Raw genomic sequence first — 27,955 nt, forward strand, 5'->3', positions numbered from 1 at the left:
TTTCTGTTCAATGGGCTCGATCTGTATGTAGGCGTCCTTCACGGCTTTGTAATATTCCGGGAGAGTTGCTTCCAGTTCATCCAAGTCTTTCTTGGTTTTTTCAGTGTTCGTTCTTATGTAGAAATCTTTGATTTCTTCGACGACTGTGCAAAATCCATCGAAGTGCCTTGAAATTTCATTTCTTATGTTTGGAATATCACGCTGTTCTTTTATATTTAAGGCAGTCTTAATGCCATTGTCCACACGCTTCCATAGTTCATCTAGAGTGGTTAAGTATTTATCTCTCATCACCTCGTACATTTCTGCTCCCTTTTCTATATGAGTCCGGAGACGTTTTCCTGTATCAGCATCTGACATCATGAATATCGGTCGTCACACTTTTTTACTATTCTGTCATTCAGATAGCTTCAACCATGTCCAATCAAAACCACGTATTGCAAACACATAGATTTTATTAGATGTCAAGGTAAAAAAGTGTGGTGGACGCAAAATCACAACATAATCGACAGATCGACGAGAACCGAGCGCGTCACGTGCGCAGCAAAATCAAACTAAGGGGAGTAACTCACAAAAAGTATGGAGACACATTTTTAACAAAAGTGTACCAGAACAGGTTTCACAGTTTAATGTTATAATGTAAAATTAATTGTAAAAGTATGAATTGCGAAGACAACTCGGAGTTCCTACAGGTTGCTGAGTCTAGTGGGTGTGATATTTAGTCGATGTTATATCTACATGTCATCACATTGTGACCCGAGTTGTTATACGGTACACCATTAAGTCTCGGATCATTTGGCTTTGCTGCTCCTAGTCTTCTACTCGCCTACAACAAACAAACTGGAGTCTAATCGTCCATTTAAGGTGCAGTTGTTATTGATGGGATTCCGCTTCTTTTTTATCTGTATTACTTTACATAATTATAAATTGAATGACGTTTGTCAGTCTCTTTCTCTAATGTTGTAAAACTCTTGTAGAATGCTTTAGTCTAATGTCCTGCGGTAGAGCAGAATGTCGTCTGCGAATAGTGTGATGGTTTGTTATAAACTCACTTTGTTTTCTTCGTTAATGTAGGTACAGGCATAATAATAGGAAAGATTATCGAGCGAAGGCCTGGTCCTTGTGAATGTTTGTCAAGAATCTCTGGATTCAAGTACAAATGAAACTGTTCATCCAGTATTGCAGTGCACCTGTAATACCATAATGGAACATCTCTCGGGATCGTCGCTAAATAGAGAATTCCTTAAGAAGTATAGCATCTATTTGCTCTCCGACGTCCAGTCTAACAGCAGAGTTGTTCACTTTAAGAAATAAATGGCTCTCATACGACTTACGTTACGAATTCCCTGAAATTTCCTCTTTTGAATACCCTGCACCTTGCAATATTCTATGTTGGCATCTGCAGATTTAAAGTAATAAATTTTTACTCGATCATGAAGATGCTTTTGGTATCTCGGATTATTTTTAAACTCCCTGTGTCCCGGAGAACACCTCAATATATTTCTGCATTGAAAAAAGCTTCAACCTTTGTAAAACCACCTCATAGTTTAAGTATCGGTCCCTCTGCCTATCCATTCCCGGTATTTACAGATGGTGACCGTTTACTGCTTGAAGTCTTGAATTAAATGTATTTTTACGTGCACATCTGCGGGATATTTTTTGTTGTTGGATGTACATGTAATAAGTATTTTGTTTACTTCATTAACAACTGATTAGCCAAGGCCTGGGTGATACATGTACTGACGGTAAGTGGATTCTAGAAAAAAAAGTATCACTCTCAGTTAGCTTGAGTTATATAAAGGGGGCATTACCAATTAATTCACTGACCAGTTAATGTTATCTTTCCTTAGAATCTTCAACAACAACTTGGGACTTTTAATAACCCTCCTTTGTAAACACACCTATAGTGTTTTTCAAACATACATGTACACATTATAACTTACAATGGAACAACTAGGAAACCAGTCATTTAATTTCCAACAAAGGTTGCATTTATTCGACAATCAATAACACAATGTTTCCTATCCCACTAAGGTTAATAAAGTGCAAAATAACGGTCAAGAATGTCAACGGTAAATTACAGCATATTTCTACCACCGTGTATAAATGAGCAACTTATTGAACATGTATACACTAGTACTGTACCGTTTAGGCAAAATTTCAAACCTATCATCAATTCATGCTTGTCAGGTATGACACTCAAATTTATCACACAAAAATAAAGCAAATATATAAGCTATATAAATTAGTTTATCCAATTATACATTTTGAAAAAAAGAATATATCATATGGATTAATATTTCTGCACATAAATTTTGGGACAATTTCTGACATGAATTGAGAGGTAGGAAGTTACAAGAAAGCTTTGTTTGTAGCCATATTACAAAAAACAATGAAAAATAAAATGGTGCTTTTGAAGCAGCCTCTTTAAGACAAACATTAGGTTTTGATACGAGGAGCTTAAAAAAAAAAGACAATTAAAAAATAAGATAAAAGAAGCCCTATGTACAGATCAGTAATCTAAATCCAACAAAAAAATCTGTCAGATTAAAATACCTGGTACTGTTTGTATTGATACGCCTTTATATCAAGACACTTCATGTAATTATAGCACTGTTAGCATATAGTGTATCATAATAGGCATATACAGTAACACCAGCAATAAAATACACACACAGGCCAGTAAACAGAGAAGCATTTTGGATAATTTGCCAAAAGATCCAATTTCATGTTTATTACACCTGCCCACATGCTGCATGAAGCCTATTAAAGTGTCACTAAAAGTAACTGAAATACAGATTCAATCAGTTTTATGAGAAACAGATTAGTTATCATCATATGATTTTGACAATCTCTCAAGATAAAGGTCTAATTTTTTCCGCAACTCCCATCTCCAAGAGTTCGTCATCCAGACAGATGTCTTGATCTTGCTGACTGGTATCCACCAATCGCATTAAAGTGACCTCTTGACCCATGACATCCTCCGTCCCACAGCTCAAGGCCACCAGGCTTTTATTGTGAGCCATCTGGAGGAACTTGTACTTGGCTGCTTCGCTCCATACTTTACTATCCTTAGCTGGTTTAATACCTGGAGAAAAAAATTGTATATGCTTATAATTAGTACAGAATATTTAGGATTGGAAGTTCACAATGTTAACTTGTATCTTTATTTCTTATTATCAAACAGCTGTAGAGTTCTTGCTACTTGGTAAAACTTCAAGAAGAGATAATAAAAACAGAATTAATCAGATTGAAATCTGCATTGTGTGTAAGTTAGATGTTGCTTAACATTCATATCAGTGTGAACTTTGCATAACAACATCATACAAGCATGTACCTGTATAAGGAAGAAAATCAAAGAAATGCAATAGTTTAAGAAATAAAATGTATAATACATAAAAATCTTTTAACACACACCATGAGGTGAGTATTATTTTGTAAACAGGTAACTTGCCAAAGAGTTTCCCTTTAATTGCTAGTTGTGGGAGTTGAGCAAAGCAGTAAGGCAGCAGTCTGATGTCTTCTATACTCATCACAATAAACTCTCCAAAGTCCACCATGTATACTGAAGCCTAGAAAATCGTTCAACAGAATCAATGTGTAATTATTGAAATATATTAAATGGCCAGAAATATACATGTATCTGTGGCACAAAAATATTGTGAGTTTAGAAATATATAACCTGGTTATTTTGCATTATAAGATTAAGAACTTAAGGTACAGTTTCAGTCATATTTTGCCCTATTTTAGAATGATTATTAAAAATATCACAAGACATTGAAATGTAATATTTATTTACACAAAATACCTATAAACTAAGAATTTATAAAGAGTTACCTGATTTAACTTTCACGAGGATAATTGTGACGCCATAAAATGTGAATTTTCCCATAATTTTTATAAAGCTGAGCAGAAGATACCAATTCCTCAGTGTTTTTTTTTTAATAGAAAACTATGTCCACAGCTGTCACCCATAATGAAACTCACATTATAACTTTATCATGTGATATCACATAAAATATATTAGTTTCGTTGTGGGTGACGGCTGAAGACAGATTTTCCTCTTCAAAAAACTATGAGAAAATGTGCCATTTTTCATCACTTTTGACTAAATCTTAGTAATATGCCAAAATGTTGAAGTCAAAATTATTTTTTGAAACATGATAAACATGAATGACTTGGTACTTTATATACACACATATTAAAGATGGTATATATTTTTATGAGATTTAAACAACTTTTGAATTTTATGGCAAATATCAAAAGAAACTGTACCTTCTAAAAGCGATCTTATCTTGTACTAACATTTGTAATAGAAGGAACATGCATAGAAAATTGGCATAAAATTATTTTGTCCTATGACATATATACAATGTATGTACAGTAAATGCATGTTTGCTTAAAGACAGTTGTGTTTAAAGCAATTTAACTCTGTTTGTCTATTCTTCCACTTAGAGAATGTGGCAAAAATGAAGTGGGCAATATAATTTTATATTCAGAATTAAAAATTTAACCCCGAAATAATTCTATACATACACAGCAGAACACTGTTTAGTTTTGAAGACTTATCACAGTAAGATAAGTCTAGTATCAACCGCATTTACAAAAGACAGAAAAAAATTATTGATACTGCGTATCAGGAAGAGGGCCAATATTATTAGTTACATAATCATGTAGTGACCAGGTAGGGGATGACACCTGGTTAGTAAATTTCATACCTGGCAAGTCGAAGCCGAGCCGGGTATGAAATTTACTAACCAGGTATCATCCCCTACCCGGTCACTACATGACTATGTAACAATTATATCGTACTGCCTGCCTTGGTGTTAATGATATAAAGATAATTTTAAAAACAATGAAAATCAAGAGTTTTATAACAAAGTTACAAGTTTCAATTTGGGTACGAAACCTGACATCATAATACTCTTAGGATGTCGTCATAATGCTCAAGGGGAGATAAATTTAATACTAACTATGTATGGAATATACAGGGTCTCCACCTGACTACTGTTAGCCTATGATTTCCTTACAATTTAGCAGGAGGTAAGATATATATACATATGCTTACGTGATTTGATTGGATAACATTTTTTACAATCACTCGATACCAAGCCCCCTCCTTCCTTCCTGCGTACATCTGACCAACCATCAGGTCGGAACCTGTTAGTGACTACAAAAAACAAAGCTTGTAATCAGCATTAACACACATACATGTACATATATTTCTGTCTTTTAAAGTTATAATAAGCCTGCAATGTTTACAGTACATAAATTTTTTTTTAGTAATATGTTACATTTAATTATGATGCATTTTTTGTTATTCATATTTAACACAATTTATTTGCTTCCAAGTTTATTCTTTGATAAATTCAAACTAAATCATTTTAGTTCGGGGAAAACAATTATAAAGGCATCTGATATACCATTTTAAATTACAACTCGGATAAATTCATTAAATTCATTGGTGAATCTTATTTCAAGTTCAAAATCAGTAAAATATAATAAAGTACATGCACAATATAATGAAAAAAAAAACAACCAATTTTTCTTCCACAGAGTTGAAATATTCTATCATTTTCCGAATGAGTTCATCAAGTTCATTCATAAATTGAAAAGGTATGCACTGAAATATTAAAGCAAAAGTCATTTTATTAGTTTAATTCATTGGCATTATGCAATCACATTTCTGTTGTGTCTAAATTTTAAGAGACATTATTATGTTGATTACTATCAAACATTGAGAACTTTCCATTGCAAATTCATTTACATGTAGCAACAAATCATCAATGTTTAAAACCTGAATAAATCTCTTTTACTGTGTGATACATAGAAAAGAATATTCTTCTTACCACAAAGTTGGTCGGATCAAATATATTAATGATGTGGACATCACAGTATTCTCCCTTGGGAGGAATCTCAAATTTCTTTGGCACCGGTCGTGTATTATACACTTGCACATTCACAAGAGCAATCTCGTCATTTTCAGAGGGATTTCCCTTGGACGCCCCTGGAGGCCTTTTTGAGCTGCTCCAGGTATACAGAGTCTGTGCCTCAGGGTTCTGGGTGGCACCACCTTCAGTGGCTCCTGGGGAATCCCCAGACATCACAGTATCTTGCGTAGATAGACTAGATAAACTTTCTGTTAATTTTTTCACTGGGGAGCTGACTTGTTTGGTTTGCGGTTGTTTTGTCACTTGCGCTGGACTGGACTCAGTCTTTTTTTGTTTAGCTTGCAGTGGAGATTTCGGACCTGATGCTGTTAACGTTTTACCGGTAGGTACTCCCTCTATCACCTCCTCTTCTTCTGTTTCCCATGAACCCTCTCCACTCTCTGTTTCACCGGAATCAGTCCCATTGTTTTCCTTTCCCTCAGTTGACTTTGAAGGCAGCTGGGACTTGGGAACTGAATTTCAGAAGTGTATTAGGCATTCTTTAAAATTATGTGCACTATCAAATATTCAGCTATTGTATAATTACAAGTAGTTTTAAAGTATACCACTCCGACTCCTGGAACCCCCCCTCTGGATCCGCCAATGACCAATCAGTTTATGTAAATGATACTGCCTTCTGTGATAATTGCATTCAATCCTTTTATACATAATGTTAAAAGATCTACTGATTGAAAGCAACAGAAAGGAATGAATGCAAGAAATACCCATGATAAAGACATTTTCTTGCATGTCATTCTAAAGCAATTCTCATACACATTATTTTTGCTTAGAACCATTTTAACAAGAGCTTAGACTTTGAGTAGTTGTGTCAAACAACAATGTGACATAAGCTCGTCTATTTCATTGTTGGCCACTCGGCCACGGCTTTTTGAAATCAATAAGATTTGTCTGGCTTTCTGGCTAAGACTACACAATCGTTGTATATTTCGCTTGAAACCAGCGTCATTTTAACTTGTTTTGATGCAAAAAACAGATAATTACATCCTACTGAAAGTCCAAGGCCTTGTTAAAATAGTTACTTAACTTCATGCGTTACCTGTAGGGACCTCTGAGGTTGTACTGGTGGCTGCTGTAACAGCTGATTGCGGTAGACGTTTGGGAGAGAAAGACTGGGGACTAGAACTTGTAAGGGTCTTTGACGACATGTCTGTGGTTTTGCGTAGAGGAAGTGGCGAAGACTCCGTTGACTGCGGATTACTCCCAGAGGAAGTCAACAACGAGGTTTCCGCTTCACGCTGCACAGCTTTCAGGATTTCTTGGTTGACGTTGACGTCTGAGGCACCTTGAGTGTCGTATATCACGATGGAGAAAATTTCATCCCTAAAATTCAGTCTTGCTTTGAGAAAATTAACTTATTAAATTTTTAATTATCAGTAAAAGTATAATTTCCTGTACTCCTTTTAAAAAAAAAAAATTAAAATAGGTCTGCATTCTTTAATATTTTATTTCACTGTACCTGAGAGTTTGACATTCATTAACTTACCTTGCTGTAATCTCCGCCACCAAAGTTTTACCCAAAGCCATGTCAAACAGTTTCTCCAAAGTTGTCACATTTTCTGCAAATTCCTCCAAACCATCTAAAGATACTTCAAAGGCCTACAGAATCAAGCATGTTTATGCCACATAATGGACAAATTTTCATCACATTGTCACATACATGCACTTGTGTTTGGCTGTATAATTACATGTATCACAAAACCAAGGAAAAATACATACTTATAGTGAAGGCTACCATCATTTAAAGATTATATGTGACTCAAATTACCTGATATGGTAGAAGTTTGTTAATTTTGGGGTCAAGGACACTAAGCTGGCTAGGAACTAATCCATCAGAGTCGCCATGATCCAAAAAGTAGCATTGATACTGGAAAAACAGAAAATCATGCTTTATCATATTATCAATACATCCTATTCATTAAAACAATGAAAAGCTCCTGACATGCAATAAGTTTGAACCACCAATCTAAATTAATAACTTGATATGCTTTTGAATTTTAAAATAGTAAATATGTTCCAATGAAACAAAATGAATGTTGTGCAAAACTTGTGTTAAAACGACAAAAGAAATAAAACAAATTTTCTATTAATTAATTTACCTAATGTTTGATCCAAACTAAATACTATCTAGTCTATAGTGAACATGTATTGATTAAAACAAAACATGTTTATTAAATGTGAAAAAAAATGTTAAAAGTTTGTCCACCTTTAGTGGTTCCTTCTTGATGACCCTGACTCGGTGGTAGAGCTCATCCACATAGGCCACACACACCTGTCCTTCTGCAATCTCCACATCCTCCTCTGAAGAGTGGAAAACCTCCTCCAACTTCTTCTCCAGCTCTTCTAGTTTGTCCTTCAAACACAAGGTCATCGATTGATTTTGATATAGTTCAGTGTTCATTTTTTAGTTGTTAAGCATCATTAATAGTGGAATACATGTATATCCACATTTACAGTATTCTTTAGCGTATTCTTGTTCTTTAAAACAATATTCATTGGATATAAATGATCAAGAAGTATACAACAATGATGAAAGGATAAACAAGTGCCGCTGTTTCACATGGTCATAAAACCACCATCTTAAGTGCTGAAATACCTATTGTACTGAGATAGCAAGTTTTAATAGCATGAAAACAGATGTGCAAATAGTAAATGAAATTTTTCTGATATATTTGATGTACATACTGAATACTTCTCTCCGACCAGACGAATCATGACCGAGTTGGTACTAGAGTTAATGAAGGAGACGTAGATATCCCACTGGTTGGTGTCCGTCGGTAACTCCAGCTCCTCTGAAACATCACACAAAATAACTCATCAAAACATCGTTCAGCACTTCTTACTTACAAAATGCTGTTTAGTATAATTAAAGTTATCATGTTTTCAACAAAACATGAGAAATATAACACACCACAGGCCAAAACATAAACTTTTATGTGATCATTTTTTTGGTCAATCACTACTTTTTTCTAATCAAATACATGTATATTGGTTACACTGCAAGAAGCTACAGTAGAAGTAATGATGGATTTATTTTTGTGGCATTCCACAAAAACTGTCCCTCATTATTTCAAATCATTCCAGAATATTTGTTGTAGTGATATCTGAGAGGAAGGTATATACTGTACCAGGTTCGTCGTCACTGGTGACAACACTTTGTTCTTCATCTGTCAGCTTCCTGAGGATACCCTCAGCGACCAGCCTGTCGTTGATGCTGGTGGAGGGGTCAGAGGTCAAAAACAGGTCTACAATGTGTGTGCCATCAGCTGAAAAGGAACGAGTGAATCCACAAGTCAGCCTCAGAAACGACAACAAAATTCTACATGTACAATTAATTCACTGACAGATGTTGCAAAAATTTTGTCCAAAGTCTTGCCACACAATACTGTCTCTGTTGAGCAATAAATATGAGGAAAAACACAGAACTTGTATTATACATCTAGGGACTTACGTGAGATATCTCTTGTTATGGCAATCAGCTCTTGATCTGTGACAATCTCTGCAAACCTCTCTTTAAATTCCTTTGACCATGTATCTGCATCCTTCAAAGAATTAAAAGGGTTCTTTAAACATCATCCACATGTATATACTCATGATAATAAAGACTCTTGGAAGTCCTGAGACTATTTATTTGTTCATTTTTATAGTATACAATATACTATAGTTCAACCACATATACCAGTATCTTCACAAAATTACAAAAATTATTTTTCAAGAACTTCATCATCATCATCATCATCATCATTATCATCATCATCTAACCTCTAGAGGAGCCACTCCGTGTAAATAACAATAGATGATCTGCATTGGGTACTGAGCCAGTTCCTCTGTAAGAAACCGTATGGAGTTCTGGGAGCAGGAACCACTGTTTCCATAATCAATGAAAAGAACATCCACTGTTGTCTGTAAAGTTAAAATTAAGTATATGTACAGGTAATTCAATCATCAATTCCTTCATGGAGTTACTTTTTCCATTGCATCACATTTCATTTCGACAGTTAAGGCAAGTAAAAACTATTGCCCTCCCCCTTCCTGACCACAAACTTTTCAAATGGTCAAATTTGAGCATCAAAGATACCTCATCCCTTTAATGAAAATGTATCATTTCCATTCCCCTTTCCCACATTTAGAAACTTAATATTCTTTTTCTTACCCTTGACTCACTCTTTCCTTCCTGATGCAAACTTGTATTTTTTTAACCCATTCTCTGCTTACAAAAACTTGTTTTTTACTTATAAGATCCCTAATGATGACTTCTTTCTCTTTACTCACCCCATCCCTACTTATGACTTCTGCCCTGCTCCATAGTTTCTCTGTCTCTGTGATGTAGAGAGCAGCTACAAAGCGCCCTGGCTGCAAGTCCTCTAAATCCGGCACAGGACCCTGTCAACAGAACAAACAAAATACAGCTACAGGTAAAACAAAAACCTCTATTACACCTGTACTGCTGAATTTTCAAATGAGGAATATTCTGCTTAATTTTCAAATGAGGAATATACTAACGCTCTCCACTGCATCTATTTGTTTGGTGATTTGAAATACGGCACTATCCTCATGTTGAACACAGACACTCCCATCCTCCCCCAGAAATGTCATATACACCGTCACTTTCTCCCTGTCGTGTCAATCAACAAGAGAAATGGTTAAAGACTTAGCAATGCAAGATAACTGTCCTTAATAAGATATTCAGATTTACACTGTAATTGGCCATGCAGTTGCAGTTGGCCTTGACTTCTTTCATTAAATTGAAATTTCTATGTAATTAATACAAAATAACCCATACTTTTTTAATAACTTTAATGCAAATATTAATGGTTTTTTTCTCACAAATAATTCAATACCTACCCTAATGGTAAATTTTCACCTGCTGGTATTTTGATTTCTTTGATCTTAAAAGAGAATGAAAATAATTGCTTAACAAATTTGTTCATTTAAAGCATTGGCAGGAGAAGAAAATAATATTGCATGTGCTAATCATTAAATCAAGACATACATAAATTGACTAGAAAAAATAAATCTGACTTATTTTATCATGGATTTCAGTAAATAACAACACTTAGAAATAAATATACATGTACAAATCAACAGTACCTTCTGGCTCACTGCAGGTTGGCTGCGTGGTCTGTCAGGTGATGATTTGGGCGTGGCAGAAGGTGTGGCGGTAGGCCTGGTGGTAGGCGTGGTCGCTGTCTTGGTGTTTGATTGTGGAGAGTCACCACCAGCTGTATTGGATGCTTTGGCCTTGGGGACACATGTTTGAAGATTTTTTTTCCTCTCTTCTTCTGATACTGGATACAGTAAAGTTCTACCAATATCTGGATGTCTAAAAATAGAGTTAAGTAAATACTACAAAAACTGCAGCTGTTTTTATATCTAAAAATACAATGAATCAACATGGAATATTTTTATTAATATCTAAAAATCAAAAAATTTAAAATACTAGTATAGGCTCAATTGAGGTCAATCTTTCTCTCTTTTTAAAACTAACACTCTCTCTCTCTCTCTAGTATACTTACTCCTCTACTCTGACTACATCTGTCCATTTCTCTATCAGATACATTAAGTTCGATGGAGGTTCTTCATTATATTTTTCTTTATATATCACTTCTAGTCGAGTACTCCACATTCCATTTGTTTTTCCTTCCATTAACTATAAAAAAAAAAACCCCAATTTATTTTATAAATTTTTCAACAGTAGTAATTACTGTAAACCAACTTTCATTTGCGGCGACTTTATTTCACGATTTCCTGGAGATAAACTGGATTGCAGCGACTAATTTTCGCGACCAAGCCTTATCTAGACCCATGTTGTGACAAGAATCATAGACAAGGGCTGATTTGCAGCGAGAAATATTCGAGACAACAAGGCTCTCGCAAACCTCGCGAAAATTTCTCGCACGCAAATAAAAGTTGGTTTACAGTATTTGGTTAAGCCTCTAAAAGTTTAGACCCCAATATGCTGTTTAAAATTTAAAATTTGTGAATGGGGAGTATGCACATGCATGCTGACAGAAAAGAGCTAGCTCATGCAAATTTTTTTCCAAACATCAATTTAGGAATCAGTCCTACACTTTTTCACCAAATCCTCTACACAATGTAGATGAGCTGAGTGAGTGATGCTGATATCGATGCTTTGTCCTATTAATGATTCCGCTCATTTCTTCAATAAGCATAAAACTGGCAAAATATGTTCATTTCAATACATGTATTTACTTTTTTAAGATAGCAACAAACAAACCGTCAGATTTACCACAACCCAAATTTTAAAGATCAGAAAATTTTCAAAGATTTTTACATGTCAATATTCTAATAATAAATCCATTAATACATGTGAACATTTGATAGAATAAATAATGTGTTTCTTTGTGTCATCAATAGACAATGCAAAGAACACACTAATTAAGTGAAAACACAGGCAATGATTTTTATTTTAAACAAAACAAAATTACAAAAGTTGTTGATAGTTTTGAATAATTGACTGTGATAAGGAACTTCGAGATTTTTGAAAAACTACAAACTGGTTCACAAATTAGTCTAACAACACACTAAACATGGAAGTTCAAACAAAATTATTTCCACACTCATTTTTTTAAAATAACATGAACACGGTTTGTTTTCTTCACAGAATAAATGCATCATTCATTCTGCTAGGATAACTCCGAGGGTTTGAAGTGCTTGGGATTAGAGTTAAAAGGACACAGGTATATTACTTTTCTTTGGCAATTTAAACTCCTGGCACATGCCTAGGTCTGCATAAACTGGAGTAAGACGAATGTGTCGCCTTAACTGAGGATCCGGCACTCTGCCCTATACAGGTACAGGAATCACTTTGCATTTATAATTCACACATAATTCTTTATTTTTAATGGATGCATAGCTTTGTTGGTTTTTTTTGTTTTTTTTTAGAAAAAGGACTATTATATTCACATATTTGTATCTCTTGTTTTTGCATTTTCCCCCCAGATATCATTTTCTGGATTAATATACTCAATCTAGTATCTTCTTACTTTTTAATTAACAATGGATTCTGTTTTTTGTAGCATTTTATCATGTCTTCATAGATTTTCAAATGAATAATCAATTTGGTTTATAAATATGGCATCATATACAAGTTTGTTTGCTTAAAAAAGTGAATAAAAATGGGACATTGAAAAAATTACCTTAGATTAATATAAACAAATATTGCCTCATTTTGATTTCATAAATGACATGATATGAAAATCACAAAGATCTTATCTTGAGTTGTGAAAAATCACTTAGCATTGACACTACACATTGAGTTTAAAATTTGTTAAACCCTTCAAGCAATAAATCTACATTTAATGGTTAACTGATGCCAGAGTTAGATAAAATTGTGATCATAACGTTTAAGTTATGTAACATACAAATCATCTTCACAAAAATCTGATCATGACCTAACTTAGAGAAACACACAGGAATATTTCAGGTTTAACAGACCAACAAATTTGTTTTCATAACAGTAAAATAGATGTGTATCGTTCATGAAAACAATTTAAATGTATATCTATTTAAATGTCGTTGATAACTACGAGCATTACATCACAAACAAATATTGATACAAAGCTTTATGACAAAACTTTGTTAACAGCTTTCTCAGCATGCTGAAATGTTTATTCTGTGCTCTTATTAAAATAAAGTAATACTGTGTTTACTATAAGTTCAAACTGTTCTAAACGATAGCTTCCATTAGGGTTATTCAGATTGCTGTAAAAATATATATATTTACAGGACTAAACTTTGCCAAGTTTAGGTTACAAAGAAATCAAACTGTGTAATTTTGTGCTAGTTAAAAATCTAAATATTGAAGACAGATATTTTAACAGCTTTCAAAATAATGTGAACATGGAATTGACTTTCCTAAATCGATGCAATAAACCTCAAATTACCCCCCCCCCCACACACACACACAAACATGAAAGCTTTCCATTGAACACACACACATGCATACATGTTTCTTGAACTCTTCTTCATAATAACATAACAGTTTCACCAACATTGAAATTCTACATGAGCGTTCACATTCCCTTAAAATATTCTAAGTTAGTATCTGATTGTCTTACATTATGCGATATGCTTTTAAAATACGCTGCAACATTCAAAACAAATACCTCCCCTCCCTAGATCAGACTGGGCACTTGCCCTGTGCCCATCAATACTTGATGTTCTTTTCACTGACTTTAAAATGCTACTAATTTAACAAAATGATGATCTGAAATGAAATTTTATGTCCTCAGCATCCCGACAATAATGTCTATAGATTAGTAGACTCCATCATGACAGATGCGTCAGTGTTACGAGACTTCACTCAGCCAGACGAGTTGAGTGACCTTACGCTTGTCATCGGTGGTACCCCCCTCCATGTACACAAACAGTACCTGGCTGAGTGGTCTCCAGTGTGGCGCCAGATGTTCCTGGAGGAATGCTCCAGCCCCCAGGGTCTACAGGAAATAGCAATGCCGGACAAAAGTTTACAAGAAGTTACAGAACTGCTCCATTGCATCTACTCTACACAAAAACCTATATCAGGTGTGTGTCAACTTGTTGTGTAACAAAATTTTAAAATTAAATAAGTTTTTAGGTTTAAGGTGAGTAAAAGAAATTCAATTCACACTCTTCACCCTTCCATATTTTCACAATAAAGGGAAAAAAAAGTCATTTTTTTTTTTAAATACCGGTAAATAAAAGTCTCAATTATGTTAATACACTACAAATGTACCTGGTATAATCTTTGAGATTAATAAAAAAAAAATAATAAAAATCGAAGTACAGTTCTTTATTCAGTTTATGAATATCAACAATAAGGTATGTTACTATGCGTGGATAGAAAGTATTGATCGGTGACAATCACACAGACAGCCCTCATATTCTAAGTGTTTCCATTAAAATTGGAGAAAATAAATTGATTTTCCATTACAAGACATCCATAGAAAAATAGAGTTTGTCTGGAAGAAGGTAACAATCCTGTGTCTGAAAATTTTAAAATCAATTGACAGACCATTTCCTTATCTGAAATCTTACCTCCCTTCAAGAATTTGATTACATAATTTTTATCAAAAGAAAGAGCAGTTACAAGTAGATCCATGTCATGTTTACTATGTTCAAATAAACTGATTCATATCATTTGTAAACGTTCACATATAAAGTGAATGTTGCATCATAATCCAATAATTCTACTCAGGGGATTAACAGTAATTAAGTAGGAGGAACTGTTTGAGTGACCTTTTAACTTCTCTTACACACACAGTGTTGGCTTAGCCCTTATTGGCAGTGTCTCTCCTAGCTTACACCAGATTTTCCTACTATCCAGTACCACCTCTACATAATCGGTGAACTGTTTCCAGCCAATTTTTTTTAAGATTTAACCCATCAATTCCTCATCCTTATAATTACCTTCATAATTCAAATGGGGCACTGGTAGTTTTTAATGTATGAGATGTGAAAACATGTTTTCGCTTATCCATTTCACATATTAATTGACTAAGTGGAGCATTCACGAGAGGCATATGAATGCACACTATGAAAAGTTAACAAAGTTTATTCATATGAATGCATCAGTCACCTCAAACAAAAGAGAAATGAACACGTTATTAAAAGTGAAAACACAAGAAAAAAGTTTGATACATATATACATTTACAGTGAATATTCAATGCAATAAAGCATTGTTAAAACAGAGGAACTTTATAAACTTAATCATTGATCTTAGCCTTGTATACCAAAATCTAAAAGTGAGTTATTAAAACAAAACTTATTTTTTCATTAACATGGTAAACAATACATGCGAGTTTATCAACATGGCTTGGAACATGCATTTCTTGTAAACTAAATATCAGTAATTTAACTAATTTATTTTTCCTCTCTTTTTTAGATGCAAATGTGAGATTTTTATTGGAACTTTCCGATGAATTCAAAATAAATCGTGTGAAAGAACGCTGTGAACAATTTCTGAAAAATCAGGAGTGTTCCCTTGGAAATTTAGTCATCGCAGAGAAATACAACCTCCGATCCCTCTACAAACGTTGCATGGAGCATGCCAAAACCAAAACTCTGGAAGAACTGGACTCGAGTGTTGAGTGCAAAAAGCTGTCCCAAAAGACACTGTTAAAGATATATCATGACAAGATCGAGATGCTACGGGATTATTCAAAAGACTTGACGCAGAAGGACAGACAGACGTTAAAAGACTGCGACACACTAAAGATGGAGAAAGAGAACATGAAGAGAAGTCTACAGAGTATACAGGTACTCTGGGAGTCTCCCAGCAAGAGGTGCTTCAGGCACATTGCAGACAGCGCATTCAATTACAGCTGTGCAGACTGCAATGAAAAGATTTACTTTGAAGTGCGAAAGTTGTGTGGCGAGGGGCAGCATCTCAGGAGATACTTCCCTAAACAGTTGGACAAGAAGTCATCGACTTAGTTGAAGAGGAGATGAAAGGATTATCTTTTTCTAACTCTGAGACGAATTAAGGCCTAAACTTATACATGAAAGAGTTGGAAGGGGGGTGCGGGTGGATAAAGATCAATTCTTGGATATAAATTTATGTGGAAAAGGGGAAGGTTAAACAAATGGTACATGTATAAAATAAAAACATGCATGAAAGAATTAAGGGACATTTAAAGGTTCTAAAACTGAATTTTTTACACTTAATAGAGTAGGGAATTGTTAAATGATGTAATATTTTTAGTACATGTTATGTTTTCCAGGGAGACTATATATTTTACCTGTTTATGGTACATTAACATAAATATAATGAAAAAAAGTGGTCCTGGTCTAAAAACAATAACCATGCTTTGTTTAATATTTGTGTAAATTGTAGATTAAATAAAACAAATTTACTGAACATGTACAATAAGTTCTTACTTCTTTGACACGCCTCTTCACTTGTGAATCATCAGATGCCGGGGGACTAAGGGCACGTGAATGTTCTATAAAAAGATAAACCAATGAATAAAAACTAAAATTAACCCTCGACTAACATGAAATCTGCAGCATGCAACAAAAAAATCTATATATCACAAAAGTAGTATATGCACCAATAACATAAAAAAAATAGCTACAGAAACTGAACTAAAATGAAATATTTTAGAAATGTATATATCCAATATATTGCAATACATGTATTAAAATGGGTTTACTTTTCACCATGTACAAAGTTAGCTGACAAGCAAAGAGTTGTGAAGATATTGATTGATAATCTTTCTATAATCAGAGTAGTTTGACTCAAGACCTGTGACTTTGTGAACTCAAACTCAATGGTTTTTTTTTTAACTCCTTTACGTGTACCAGTTTACCAAGTACTGTATGTCTGACATGCAGTTGGTACTCACTACTCAAATATTTAGAAAATATTTTCTCTATTTAGACTAGTATGATCCTTGACCATGTGACCTTAATATCAATTGACTGACAGCTTACTGAACAAAGGTCATTTACTCGTTCTGTATTATCACTTCAGTACCAATAACATATACTTTCAAAATTATAGCAGATACTTGTATTAATTAGGCCTTTACTAAAGCTTGTTTAAACTAAGTAAGTTAGACATACAAATCCAATCTTAAATGTACTTTGGAAACTTTATTGAATACACTGCACATCTATAAACTTATTAGGTGCATATATCTTAAAACATTTTTCCAGTCTTTACAACATTGTTCATGATATACAAGTCCTAGGGTGAATTTTCAATATTAACTAGAAAACTGACCAGTCAGGAAGGGCCCCGCTATGACAATTAATATAGAGAAGTGAAAAAAACTTTGAATTCCATCCTCTTTATATTACCAATGATGAAAAATAAATGCCCGGCAGAAGATGTAAAGAACTGGAATATATAGGATCTCGTGATTTGTAGTTGGATATGATTTTCATCCAACAATTAAAGTGTTTTTTTCTTGAGCCTTAGTGAGGGGATAAAACACACAAGTTGGATAAAAATCATATTGTACTACAAATCATATGAGATTCTATTTATCCCATGTTTTATACACCACAATCAATGTTTACACTGTTTATAAAACTCCACATTATTTTACTTCATTATGCCTATGCAAATCCCATTGTAAAGTCACAACTGTGGGATAAAAATATCCAATGAGTCATATCCACCGGATAAAGGGGGTTAACATGGGATGAAATAAAATGTGTTAAAAAAACAAAGAATTGATACCAATGCAATGATACCTAGGCTTTGCCTCAACTTCAAACAAACATCACTTGCAGACACATGTGTATATATCTTGAATTTAGAATTCAATAAAGTTATCATTAATCATTGTGTACTGTATTTTAACCAAAATAAAATATGAATATTATATTTTAAATCCATATTTCAAAGAATGTACACAATACTACACATCATTCAAAATTGACCTTAACTTCAAAACAAAGTTCATTTGCAGACACAGGCAGTGCAGTAATTAATCTCAATGTGACAGATAAAAATAAAGCTTAGGATTTTCTTCCTGTGGAAGGTTAATTAATCCCAAAGGACAAATATTGCACAGCCTTCCATGTATACAATGGTAACATTCTCAGCAGTTATCTCTCTTTGCCCATTCATTCTCAGCAGTTATCTCTCTTTGCCCATTCATAGGAATCTACCCCACCACCCCAGCTCCAAACCAGAAGACATAGAGTATCAAACTTAGCATCAAAATATGTATTTCTGCCTACTGAACTACCATACCAAATTTGAACTTGATTGGGCAACCATAAAAAAAGTTATTAGAAAAAAACAGGAAATTTGTGGACGGAAGAGTGACAGACGGACGGACAGAAGGACTGACGGACAGTGATTACTATAGGGCACCCGCAAATCCTTGCGGGGCCCTAATTAAAGTCTACATGGCTAATTACAGCTATGTTCTAATCAGTACCAACCTGAGGATGACTTGATGCCCAGACTTCTGACTGCAGAACTTGCTGCTGCATACTCTGACTCAGCGATTGTCTCAAACACACCTGATGAACAATGTAACACTTAGAATCAGACTACAAAGCATGCTTTCATGGTGTCTTTAATTGAATATGATCTCTCTCTCTCTCTCTCTCTCTCTCTCTCTCTCTCTCTCTCTCTCTCTCTCCTTTGTAATACATCTAGAAGAGTTCATCTAGGTCACTCATCAAGAGAGTACAGGATACTTGCAACCTTTGAAACATGAATGTTTATTTTTTTTCTGCATATCTGAATGCTTCAAAAACTGATCATTCATCAAAAAATAGGTCATATAAAGGTATAGCATCCAAAACATGGCAAATGCATTTGTCACTCAACTATGGTCTATAAAAGGCTTGAATTACTTTGAAATAGACCAACCCCCAATTCTCCCTTAACTTCATTGCCATCAGTTAAAAGGAGTTTTCGAATTTCTTGGGCAATGAGTACACACACTGGGGAAGTTTATGTAAATTATAAGTTCATGTTTCAAGTCATTTATTGTTATAAAGAATTATCCATATGTTTTATGTAAATCCAATTACATTGTTTTGTAAAAAACAAATGTAAACAAAGTTTCACACCTCCACTTCCAAAAGTTTTCCCATTGATGTTGACTGAACTCGCAAAGCCGGGATGATTCTCCAATTTTGTGGAGATAGAATCAAACTTCAGGGTGATGTCATTGGCCATGGCATAGTCCTTTAAAATATTCATGTACTTATCTCCATCTGGGACTGCAACAGAAAAAAAATGTTTTGGTCAAACATAAACTTTATTAATGAATATCAAATTTAGTTTAAGGCCAATTATTCTTTTAAATCAGCTAGCTCACAAATTAAAACATTTGTGTATAGATCAAATCATATGCATTATCATCTGCAAAACATTGAAATAATACTGATACAACACCTTACCTATATATGTAAATGTAAGGCATATGAATATGTATTTGACTGTTAAAATTTTTAAAAGCCTTATAATCTGCTACATCTGACCATAATACAGATAAGCTTACTATACTCTGTCCCAAGTTTCTGCTCCTGCCACTTTTTGCAAAATATCTCGATAATCATACATACCTCTGGATCTAAAATACATCTAGATTAACTGTTCTGAAATGCCCCCTCTACCACTTCAGGTTTCAATACACAACCCAAAATAGAAAATCTAGGGGGATTTTGCAATGAAAACAATATTAAGTAACCCAGATGATAACGTTAAAAAATTGTGCAAGGTGTCCCAAGTACTTCCGAATGATGAAAAGATGTAAACATTACCCATTTTGAATCTCCGTAGCATGTTTGTTTTCTGTTCATTTGAAATTCTCAGGGACAAACAGACGATGTATCAATGAAGACATCTTGGATTTTTTCCATTTTTTAAAATTTGAATTGTACGGTACATGTACTTCATTGACAAGTACGTTTATTTTGATTAAAAATCATCAAAAAGTGATGGAAGCAATAACTTGGGACAGGCTATAGGTACAATGTACTGGTACGATTACCTCTCTCAAAGTGCACTTTTCTGGTTCTTTGTCCTTGTAGTGGTCTTGGCACTACAAGACAACAATAATATTTTGACTGTTTCACACCATATGAAAATAAATGTGCAATTAATTTTCTATGTGCTTAAGTTATAAGTGAATGAATTCAATTAACCTGCATGTGTATAAAAATGCATAGCTGAATATTTTACATAAACTTCAAGGAAAAGAAGTTAATATGGATCCCTTATGGCTCTATTTGACATGCCGTCTTAATTACCAGATTTAAATTTAGCAGGGTCAGTGTTTTCTGTGGGCACATTTTCTTTCCCCTCCTGTTGCCTCTGAAATCTAGGAGGGACCTCAAATCTTTGGCCAAAATGTCCAACTTCTGACTAAAGATGCAAAAATCAGCATTTAAATTACTGTAACAGTATTTAGATGTACTAATGACTGTGCAATAGTATATGCCACATGAAAAGTTTCCCTCTAACCAAACATGCAATCAACATAACACAAAAGGAACAATCCAGTAATCATGCAGTTACATTTATGTTTTGATCTTATGAACCTATAGATGAAAAATCGTGTTAGAGTACTTCAATAGCGATGTATGTGGGAGCTAGCTCCCCATTCAGTGTTAGTTACCCTGTGCTTGTCTGTAGTGGCAGCTGTTACTGCCTCGTTAAACACTCTGTTAACCGTGACATGACGTCTGCTTCCATTACCCATGTTAACCTACGTATCACAAAGAGGAGGCAATTAAACAATGGTTAATACTTCCGAGACATTTAATTACCAAAAACCACAAACATTTTACATGTGGGACATCCAAATACCAAGTGTTTGTCATTGTGTGCAGTGTCATAAACAGTTATTGAGAACATTAGGGCAAAATACATTGCACCCGAACATGTTGAATTCCAATTTGAACACTGTTCCTCAATCCTTTTGGTACTTCCATGCCCTTTCTAGTATATTACTATACAAGCTGCCGTATAACTTATTTTATTTGCATCAGTAAGTTTTTGCGATTTTAAGAGTTTATTATAGCAAACAATACTCGATATAATTAAAATATAAAAATATGATCATTACGAAAATTACCCAAAATACAGTATATGCTTTGGGTTAATTTTCATTGCATTTAAGTTGTAAATGTTCTTCCAAATTTGTCTCTGGTAATTATATCTTATTAAACAATGATTACAATATTATTTTTCATTTTTATTTTTTAACTAAACTATAAAAGTACCGGTATATCACCATGAAAGCAATACCCTGAGAATCTTCTATCTCTCTTTTTCAAATCACAAACAAATTATTTTATAATCATTCAGCAGATTTTATTCGATCATCTGATGGATGGCATATATAGACACTTGTAATATGATACAATGTACGGTAGTAGTTTTCAGCTTCTAATAAAAGGTACTTCTAGATCTCAAGCTAATCAATGAACCTTGTGTTTATTTCTTGTTACATAAGATTTTTTTATAATATGTACACTGTACCTAAATGCATGCATTAGAAGTAGATTCAAAGGTATCTAAATTATACAAAGAGACTACCTGGAAATTGAAGGGAAGATTTCAGGTACCTGAATATTAAGAGGAGATTTTCCTAGCAAAGGTGGCCGCTTCCAAGGGGGACTTCGAACTGGGGAGATCCTCTGGGCCCATGGGGGTGGCCTTCCTCTGGGAGGGGGTCGAGAGTTACTTCCAGCGGTGAAAAACTTATATGGTTCTGATCTACGGACTGGTCTTCTTTGTGCAGGCTACAGAATAAGGAAAGAACTGTCAACTTATATATAGATACCGGTACATGTTTAACAAAAATGTTTGTTTATATGCACTTCATATACAATTCAACAAGCAAAATTAGTTGATTCATTTAATGGTAAGTGAAATGATATATGTCTTCTAACTTTTTTTTCCCTTAGAGTGCTAATTTTGGTGTTTGACTCCATAAAAAAAAGTACAAAAACATTTATTTTCATGATATTTTAACTTTTGTGATTTTGGAATTCATGTCTAGAGAAACAATTCATATACATTTAGAAATCATTTTCCTTCAATACAATTTTTTAATAAGATGAAACCACAAGATTTTGCAAAAAATGTTACACAGTAAGCAATAAGAACATTTGAAACAAAAACCTGGAGTTTTTTCCTTTTCTTGTTACTCTTCTGTTTTGAGACCAATGACTGGATGTGAGCAGTTTCTTCATTGGCAACAGCATGGTAAACAACCTCCCCCTCTTTGTTTCTGCCAATTGTGAAAGCATGATTTCACCCTTATCAATGTTATTTAGAGGAAGTAAAATCTAGCATTTGAAGTCTGATTCTGTTAACAAATGTTAAAATTGACATGTAGATCATAAATAAAAAATTCAAAGTAAAAAACTTGAATGATAATTAACCTGCATTTTATCCCTTGTAAAAGTAATGCCAACATTTCCCCAAAATTATATACATTCAAAGTACCGTAAGGGTGCGCTTGATTAAGCTTAACTTGGTGTACACCAGTATACACCAGTGTAAAAATTTGTTTTGTATATCAAGTCCACTTCAGTGGTGTAGTGTACATGGTGTAGGAAATTTAGAATGAATATGATGGAAAAGGGTGCAGTTTTAACAAAGAATCTGCTGTTCTGCGACAATTAATAGGTTTTTCGTGATATAAATGCAATAAAATAAACACACATTTCAAATTTAATGGCTTTCATACAAACGACAACTTTTATGCAACTTCTAATCCGTTACATAACTTAAAATCATTTTCCAAGTTTCCATCATAACATTCGTCCGCCATATTGGTTTCAGTGCTACACCCAACAACACATGCCCCTGACTCGGTGTAGAAAAGTGTACACCCGGTGTACACCTAAACGCTACACCTTTGCACTTGATTTACAAGTGTACACGGTGTACACCTTTTGGTAAAATCAAGCACGCCCTAAGAAACCAGTCTCACTTAGAGTGTACAATTCAAAGTAATATAGTAATGTACAAACCACAAAATTACAAAAAATCTAAGTTCAATAGGATTCCCACAAATTTTATTTCTCATTCAAAATTATGGATATTGGATATGTTAATTTTTTTTTCAGCTTCATATTAAGCAAACTTTAAGTATAAATGCTTCAGCATATGGCATTTAGCATTTTAAATGAATAGCATATAACCATAATATGGGTTGTTTACAAACAACCATATTTAAAGATTCATTATAAAACAATCATACTTTTAATAATCTTGTTCAAAAGGAATTTTTATCTATACATATTTTTTCCTGTCATTTCAATCTGTAGCTACAGAATAGCATTTTGTAGAATTTAATTTGTTCATTCATTTTAAGAAACAAAGTCCAGTAAAAACTTATTTCCTTACATCATGTACATGTATGCAGATACATGTATTGACAAGAATGGTCAAAAGGTAAACCCACATTTAAAATTAAAAATATTATTAATACAATATATAAAGGATTTCAAGAAAGAAGGAATTGATTAAGAAAACCTTGACATTGGGATAGATAAGTTAACCATCAGATTAATGATTATTGCGAATTTGGCATTGTGAATAAATAACATCACATACCTCCGGACTCTAACGACATCAGGAATACTGTTAATGAATTCATCCAGATTAGGAAAACCAAGCTTCTTGAAAGGCAGTGGTTCCTGTGTGACGTCTCTGTAATCTCCTAATAGTGAAAATCAAGAAAAAATAAAAATGTTGCTTTTTCCCTCCATTATATACTTATTAAGTATTGTTTTATTAAAGGAATTGTCATAATTTGGGCTTTAAAAAATGTACATGGTCTACAATCTTGAAACTGTGCCACTGGGCAACAAACTACAATTTGAAGCAAATATTTATAACAGATAAGTTTCTTGTTGAAGTCAGAACACAAGACAGATTGAAGTTTACTAGCATAAAAAATGCCATGTCATGATTATTATGTCATAATGATATACTTAGGCGAACGTTTTTTTATTCGTTGGATTACGGATCCGCCGACCGAATTTTTTTGACTTTTAGAAAAAAAATAAAATGCACTTTTCCAAATTTTTTTTTACTGACCGACATAAATTAAAAGAAATACAAAAAATAAAATAAAATGACTGGTGAAAAATATCAATAAAAACCACATTAATTGGTTTCATTCACGAAAAAAATACCTTAACTTTTACACTTTCAGTTACTTCTATATCACACACGTGCCATGTTGTCTAATGGTGGTTTGTGTTTTATCATTTAAATGGCATACTTTCACATATCTGTCATTTTAAATCTTCATTAACAAATTTGTAATACACACTGTGAATAAACTTTTTTTTCTTCTCATTATCATACACACATGTTCCCAGTTTTAAAAATAATTTAAAAAAAAAATATTAATTTTTATAAAAATCCAATTAATTAGTTTTTTGTTCAGGAGACTGTACATAAGGCAAGGAAAAACATTCCCAATTTCTATCAAAACGTCACATTTTTCCCAATCCACTGGCCCCAGCCCCAGTACCAAAAAACGGGTGTGAGAGGCCTGTAAAGTGGTGTCAGAAGTTATTGAAAGTGAAAGAACCCACGTATCATGTTTGCCAGTTTTTTATTTTTTTTTTTTTCGACCTACCGACCCAATTTTTTTAATAAAAAATCCGTAATCCAATTAAAAAAAAAATTTTCGCCTTACAGAAGATTTCAAAGAAACAGTAACAAAAATAAATCAGGTGATGTCGTTCGTTGTCTATATATTTGTATTTTATAAACTTGACTGTCAATTTGCACCAGCTGTTCGTATTCCAAGTTGATGTCGACGTAATCATTTGACGTCATTCTCAGAAATCGCAATTTAACAACATATATCAAATTTAACGTCATAATAGCCAATAATTAACAAACCACAACCAAAGATTGCCAGAAAGGGGTGTGTAATAAATTTTATTACACATTCCTAGGGTTTATTACGGACCTCCATCATAATACATACAGTAAAACTTGTTGAGTTCGTAAAGTTGTACATTTGGGCATGTTGTCCAATCCGGTAAAATTATTCAGTCACTTTACATTTTCCTATCATTTTATGTTTAACAAACGTTTTGCAATCCGGATCTTGTCTATTCTGTAAACTGGCCACGAACTGACTGCTTATAATTAGTGAGAGTCATCTCCTGAAATCCAGCACTAATCAGTCTGCCTTATGTGCAATAATTACTGCTCAATTATTGATCAATTTTCCCATCGCTGCTATTGATTTAACCAACTGTGAATATAAATCCAAACTATCAACTCATTTTAGTTTATACTGTTAAGTCTTGTTATAAATAAATAAGCCTTTTTTTTTTTAGCCCAAATTAGATCAATTAGATTATACTTCACCCCATTTTTTTAGGTCACGATTCTTGATACTGCAAGAGTAAGACTGCCAATATCATTTGTTATGCCCTTTGTACTTACAGATATACATTTTATTCGGTCAAAATGCTCTACTCTTAAATAAATTTTTGTGAATTAAAATATTTATCCATTAATTGATCGCTGCATCAAAACAGTTCTTGGCATTATGTAATCAGCCACCTGATGACTTGTAATATGGTCAATGTTTGTTTAACAATCCATGTGAAGCACTTGTCTCATGTTGGACTTCTCTAATCGGGTGTTTGAAAATTTATCAATTACAACTATTTTATTGAAAATGTATTTCCATAATACATATTCTGTTAGACTGTTATGCAATAATTGTTTTCCAAATAAAAATTGAAAATTGACACTGTAATCACAATCAAGGAGGTCTAATACATTTCAGAAGAAATGAAAATTTTGAAGAATAGATCAAGACAAACTGCATTATATACTGTAGATTCCTAATAAACCGCGAGGAATTAATATCCCCGTAAAATTGCGAGAAGCACCCTTCGCGGATTTTAAAACCTTGCTATCATTTTCTAAGAGTTCAAACCTATAAGAAATAATGATGGAAATTCCGTTTTCGCGATTTTATATTCTCGCGATTTGATCCAAAACTGCCAGATCGCGGAATTAAGTACTCGCGTAATATAAGGAATTTACAGTACTTATGTCTAAACTAGAGACATAAATAACAGATCTAGAGATTGGCAACTCCGCCAATAGCGTGAGCGTGTTTTGTTGTTGAAAAATGTTGACCAACCTTACTTTGAGAACTACATATAAGTAAACTGAGATAATGATCTTAAATTAAAAGTACATTGTTTTTATGAAGAATGTGCAGGTTTTAGACATTTTTGAAACAAAAAATTTAAAAATAAGATTAATATATAGAAAATATATTGACCAGCTATAAAACATCAGTGAATCTCAGACAACGGGTAGCCAACTGCCTCCTAAAACTCCTTTTTTAATATTGTTTATGAGAAAAACTCATGAAATTATATATTTTGAATGTTTTGGAAATAAGTTTTAGCTGTTTACATTTCGATATAATTGTTTATTGGAATTAAGATTTAAACTGGGAATACTTTACAATAGGAACCGCGAGATTTTACAAGATTTCGATCAGTTGCCTAATCTCTGACTAAACTTAATTTGCAACAATGTCCTGCAAACCAGATGTTGCCTACTCAGGCCAAATTTTTCAGAACCACCCTTGCGGGTTAGACAAGTTTTACTTTAAATATATATAGACTTACTTTGTAAGACATGAGCGGGTACCCCTTCTTTGCAGCTCATTAGCACTGCCCTCAGCATGCTCTTAACTTCCTCCAAGAGTGCCATGACTTTTTCAAATTTTTTCTTTAATAATAGCTGTATAAAAAATCAAAGACTGAAATATATATATTAGGGAAAAAATTGTTCACTGATTCATAAAAAAGTTGTGTTTAAACCAAATATATTTATTTTCAATGAATTAAATTTCCCTTATCAAAGTTAATATTAAGCAAACATTTGACAGTTTGAGGAAAGGATTTTTTCTGATATGTACTCGTTTCAAACCTAGGATTGAAAACAACCAATATTCACCTTGAAAGAGACGTGAAAATTCGATTAAACTCCTTCGTAAAAGTTTAACACTATATTTATCAAACAACTTCCTTAATAAATTTCAGAGAAACATAATTTCCTTTCGTTTTCATGCACTGAGGAAATTCGAAAGTAGAAATAACACATGTCAAATTGCTGCAAATAGTTTCCATTGGTTTAAAAAGTTATTGTTTTGTACAAACTAGACTTGCCTAAGAATTAGAACGTTCACATGTCAGTTTCGGTAAAGAATGTTGTAGTTTGCAGTATTATTTTCTCTTTTCTTTCCTTTTCGGTGAAGTTTTTTTGGTAAATTGTACCTATTGTGTTTCGTATTCATAATATTTGGCGCCAAAAATCCTCTTTCGACTTTACTGTTTATGGAAGAAATGGGGAGACATTTCACATGTTTAAAACTCCATCGGGGGCGTATATTTATAGATTGTGATTCATTTCTCATCCGTAAAAGTGTGTTTTGTAATTCCCAGAATATACTTATATATTGGTAATGTGTATGTGTATTTAAAAACAATAAATTTAATGCTTTCTGTGGTGATT

General features: G+C 33.5%; 2 protein-coding genes across 3 annotated transcripts; one reads left to right on the forward strand and one right to left on the reverse strand.

Annotated features, from left to right (window-relative positions):
* Positions 1-1,965: 1,965 nt before the first annotated feature.
* Positions 1,966-27,716, reverse strand: LOC128181156 (tudor domain-containing protein 7-like). 2 transcript variants are annotated; one of them, XM_052849458.1, is made up of 29 exons: positions 27,610-27,716; positions 27,067-27,181; positions 23,996-24,101; positions 22,553-22,661; positions 21,994-22,170; positions 21,042-21,131; positions 20,674-20,788; positions 20,415-20,465; positions 19,489-19,641; positions 18,850-18,930; positions 16,828-16,892; positions 11,462-11,595; positions 11,037-11,268; positions 10,791-10,834; positions 10,449-10,560; positions 10,218-10,328; positions 9,708-9,848; positions 9,397-9,487; positions 9,074-9,211; positions 8,631-8,737; positions 8,152-8,298; positions 7,714-7,812; positions 7,432-7,544; positions 6,985-7,268; positions 5,847-6,400; positions 5,537-5,620; positions 5,066-5,167; positions 3,452-3,569; positions 1,966-3,085 (listed from the first exon to the last, which is right to left on the reverse strand). In XM_052849458.1, the coding sequence occupies exons 2-29, from the start codon at positions 27,149-27,151 to the stop codon at positions 2,853-2,855; spliced, it is 3,876 nt and encodes a 1,291-aa protein (XP_052705418.1). In that variant the 5' UTR covers positions 27,152-27,181; positions 27,610-27,716; the 3' UTR covers positions 1,966-2,852. The 2 variants fall into 2 exon arrangements, with proteins under 2 accessions (XP_052705418.1, XP_052705411.1); XM_052849451.1 differs by lacking the exon at positions 27,610-27,716 and adding an exon at positions 27,398-27,558.
* Positions 12,088-16,807, forward strand: LOC128181169 (BTB and MATH domain-containing protein 38-like). Its single transcript, XM_052849470.1, has 3 exons — positions 12,088-12,760; positions 14,201-14,492; positions 15,833-16,807. The coding sequence occupies exons 2-3, from the start codon at positions 14,240-14,242 to the stop codon at positions 16,381-16,383; spliced, it is 804 nt and encodes a 267-aa protein (XP_052705430.1). The 5' UTR covers positions 12,088-12,760; positions 14,201-14,239; the 3' UTR covers positions 16,384-16,807.
* Positions 27,717-27,955: the final 239 nt, after the last annotated feature.

The sequence above is a fragment of the Crassostrea angulata genome, chromosome 1, assembly GCF_025612915.1.
Source record: "Crassostrea angulata isolate pt1a10 chromosome 1, ASM2561291v2, whole genome shotgun sequence".
Classification (NCBI taxonomy): domain Eukaryota; kingdom Metazoa; phylum Mollusca; class Bivalvia; order Ostreida; family Ostreidae; genus Magallana; species Magallana angulata.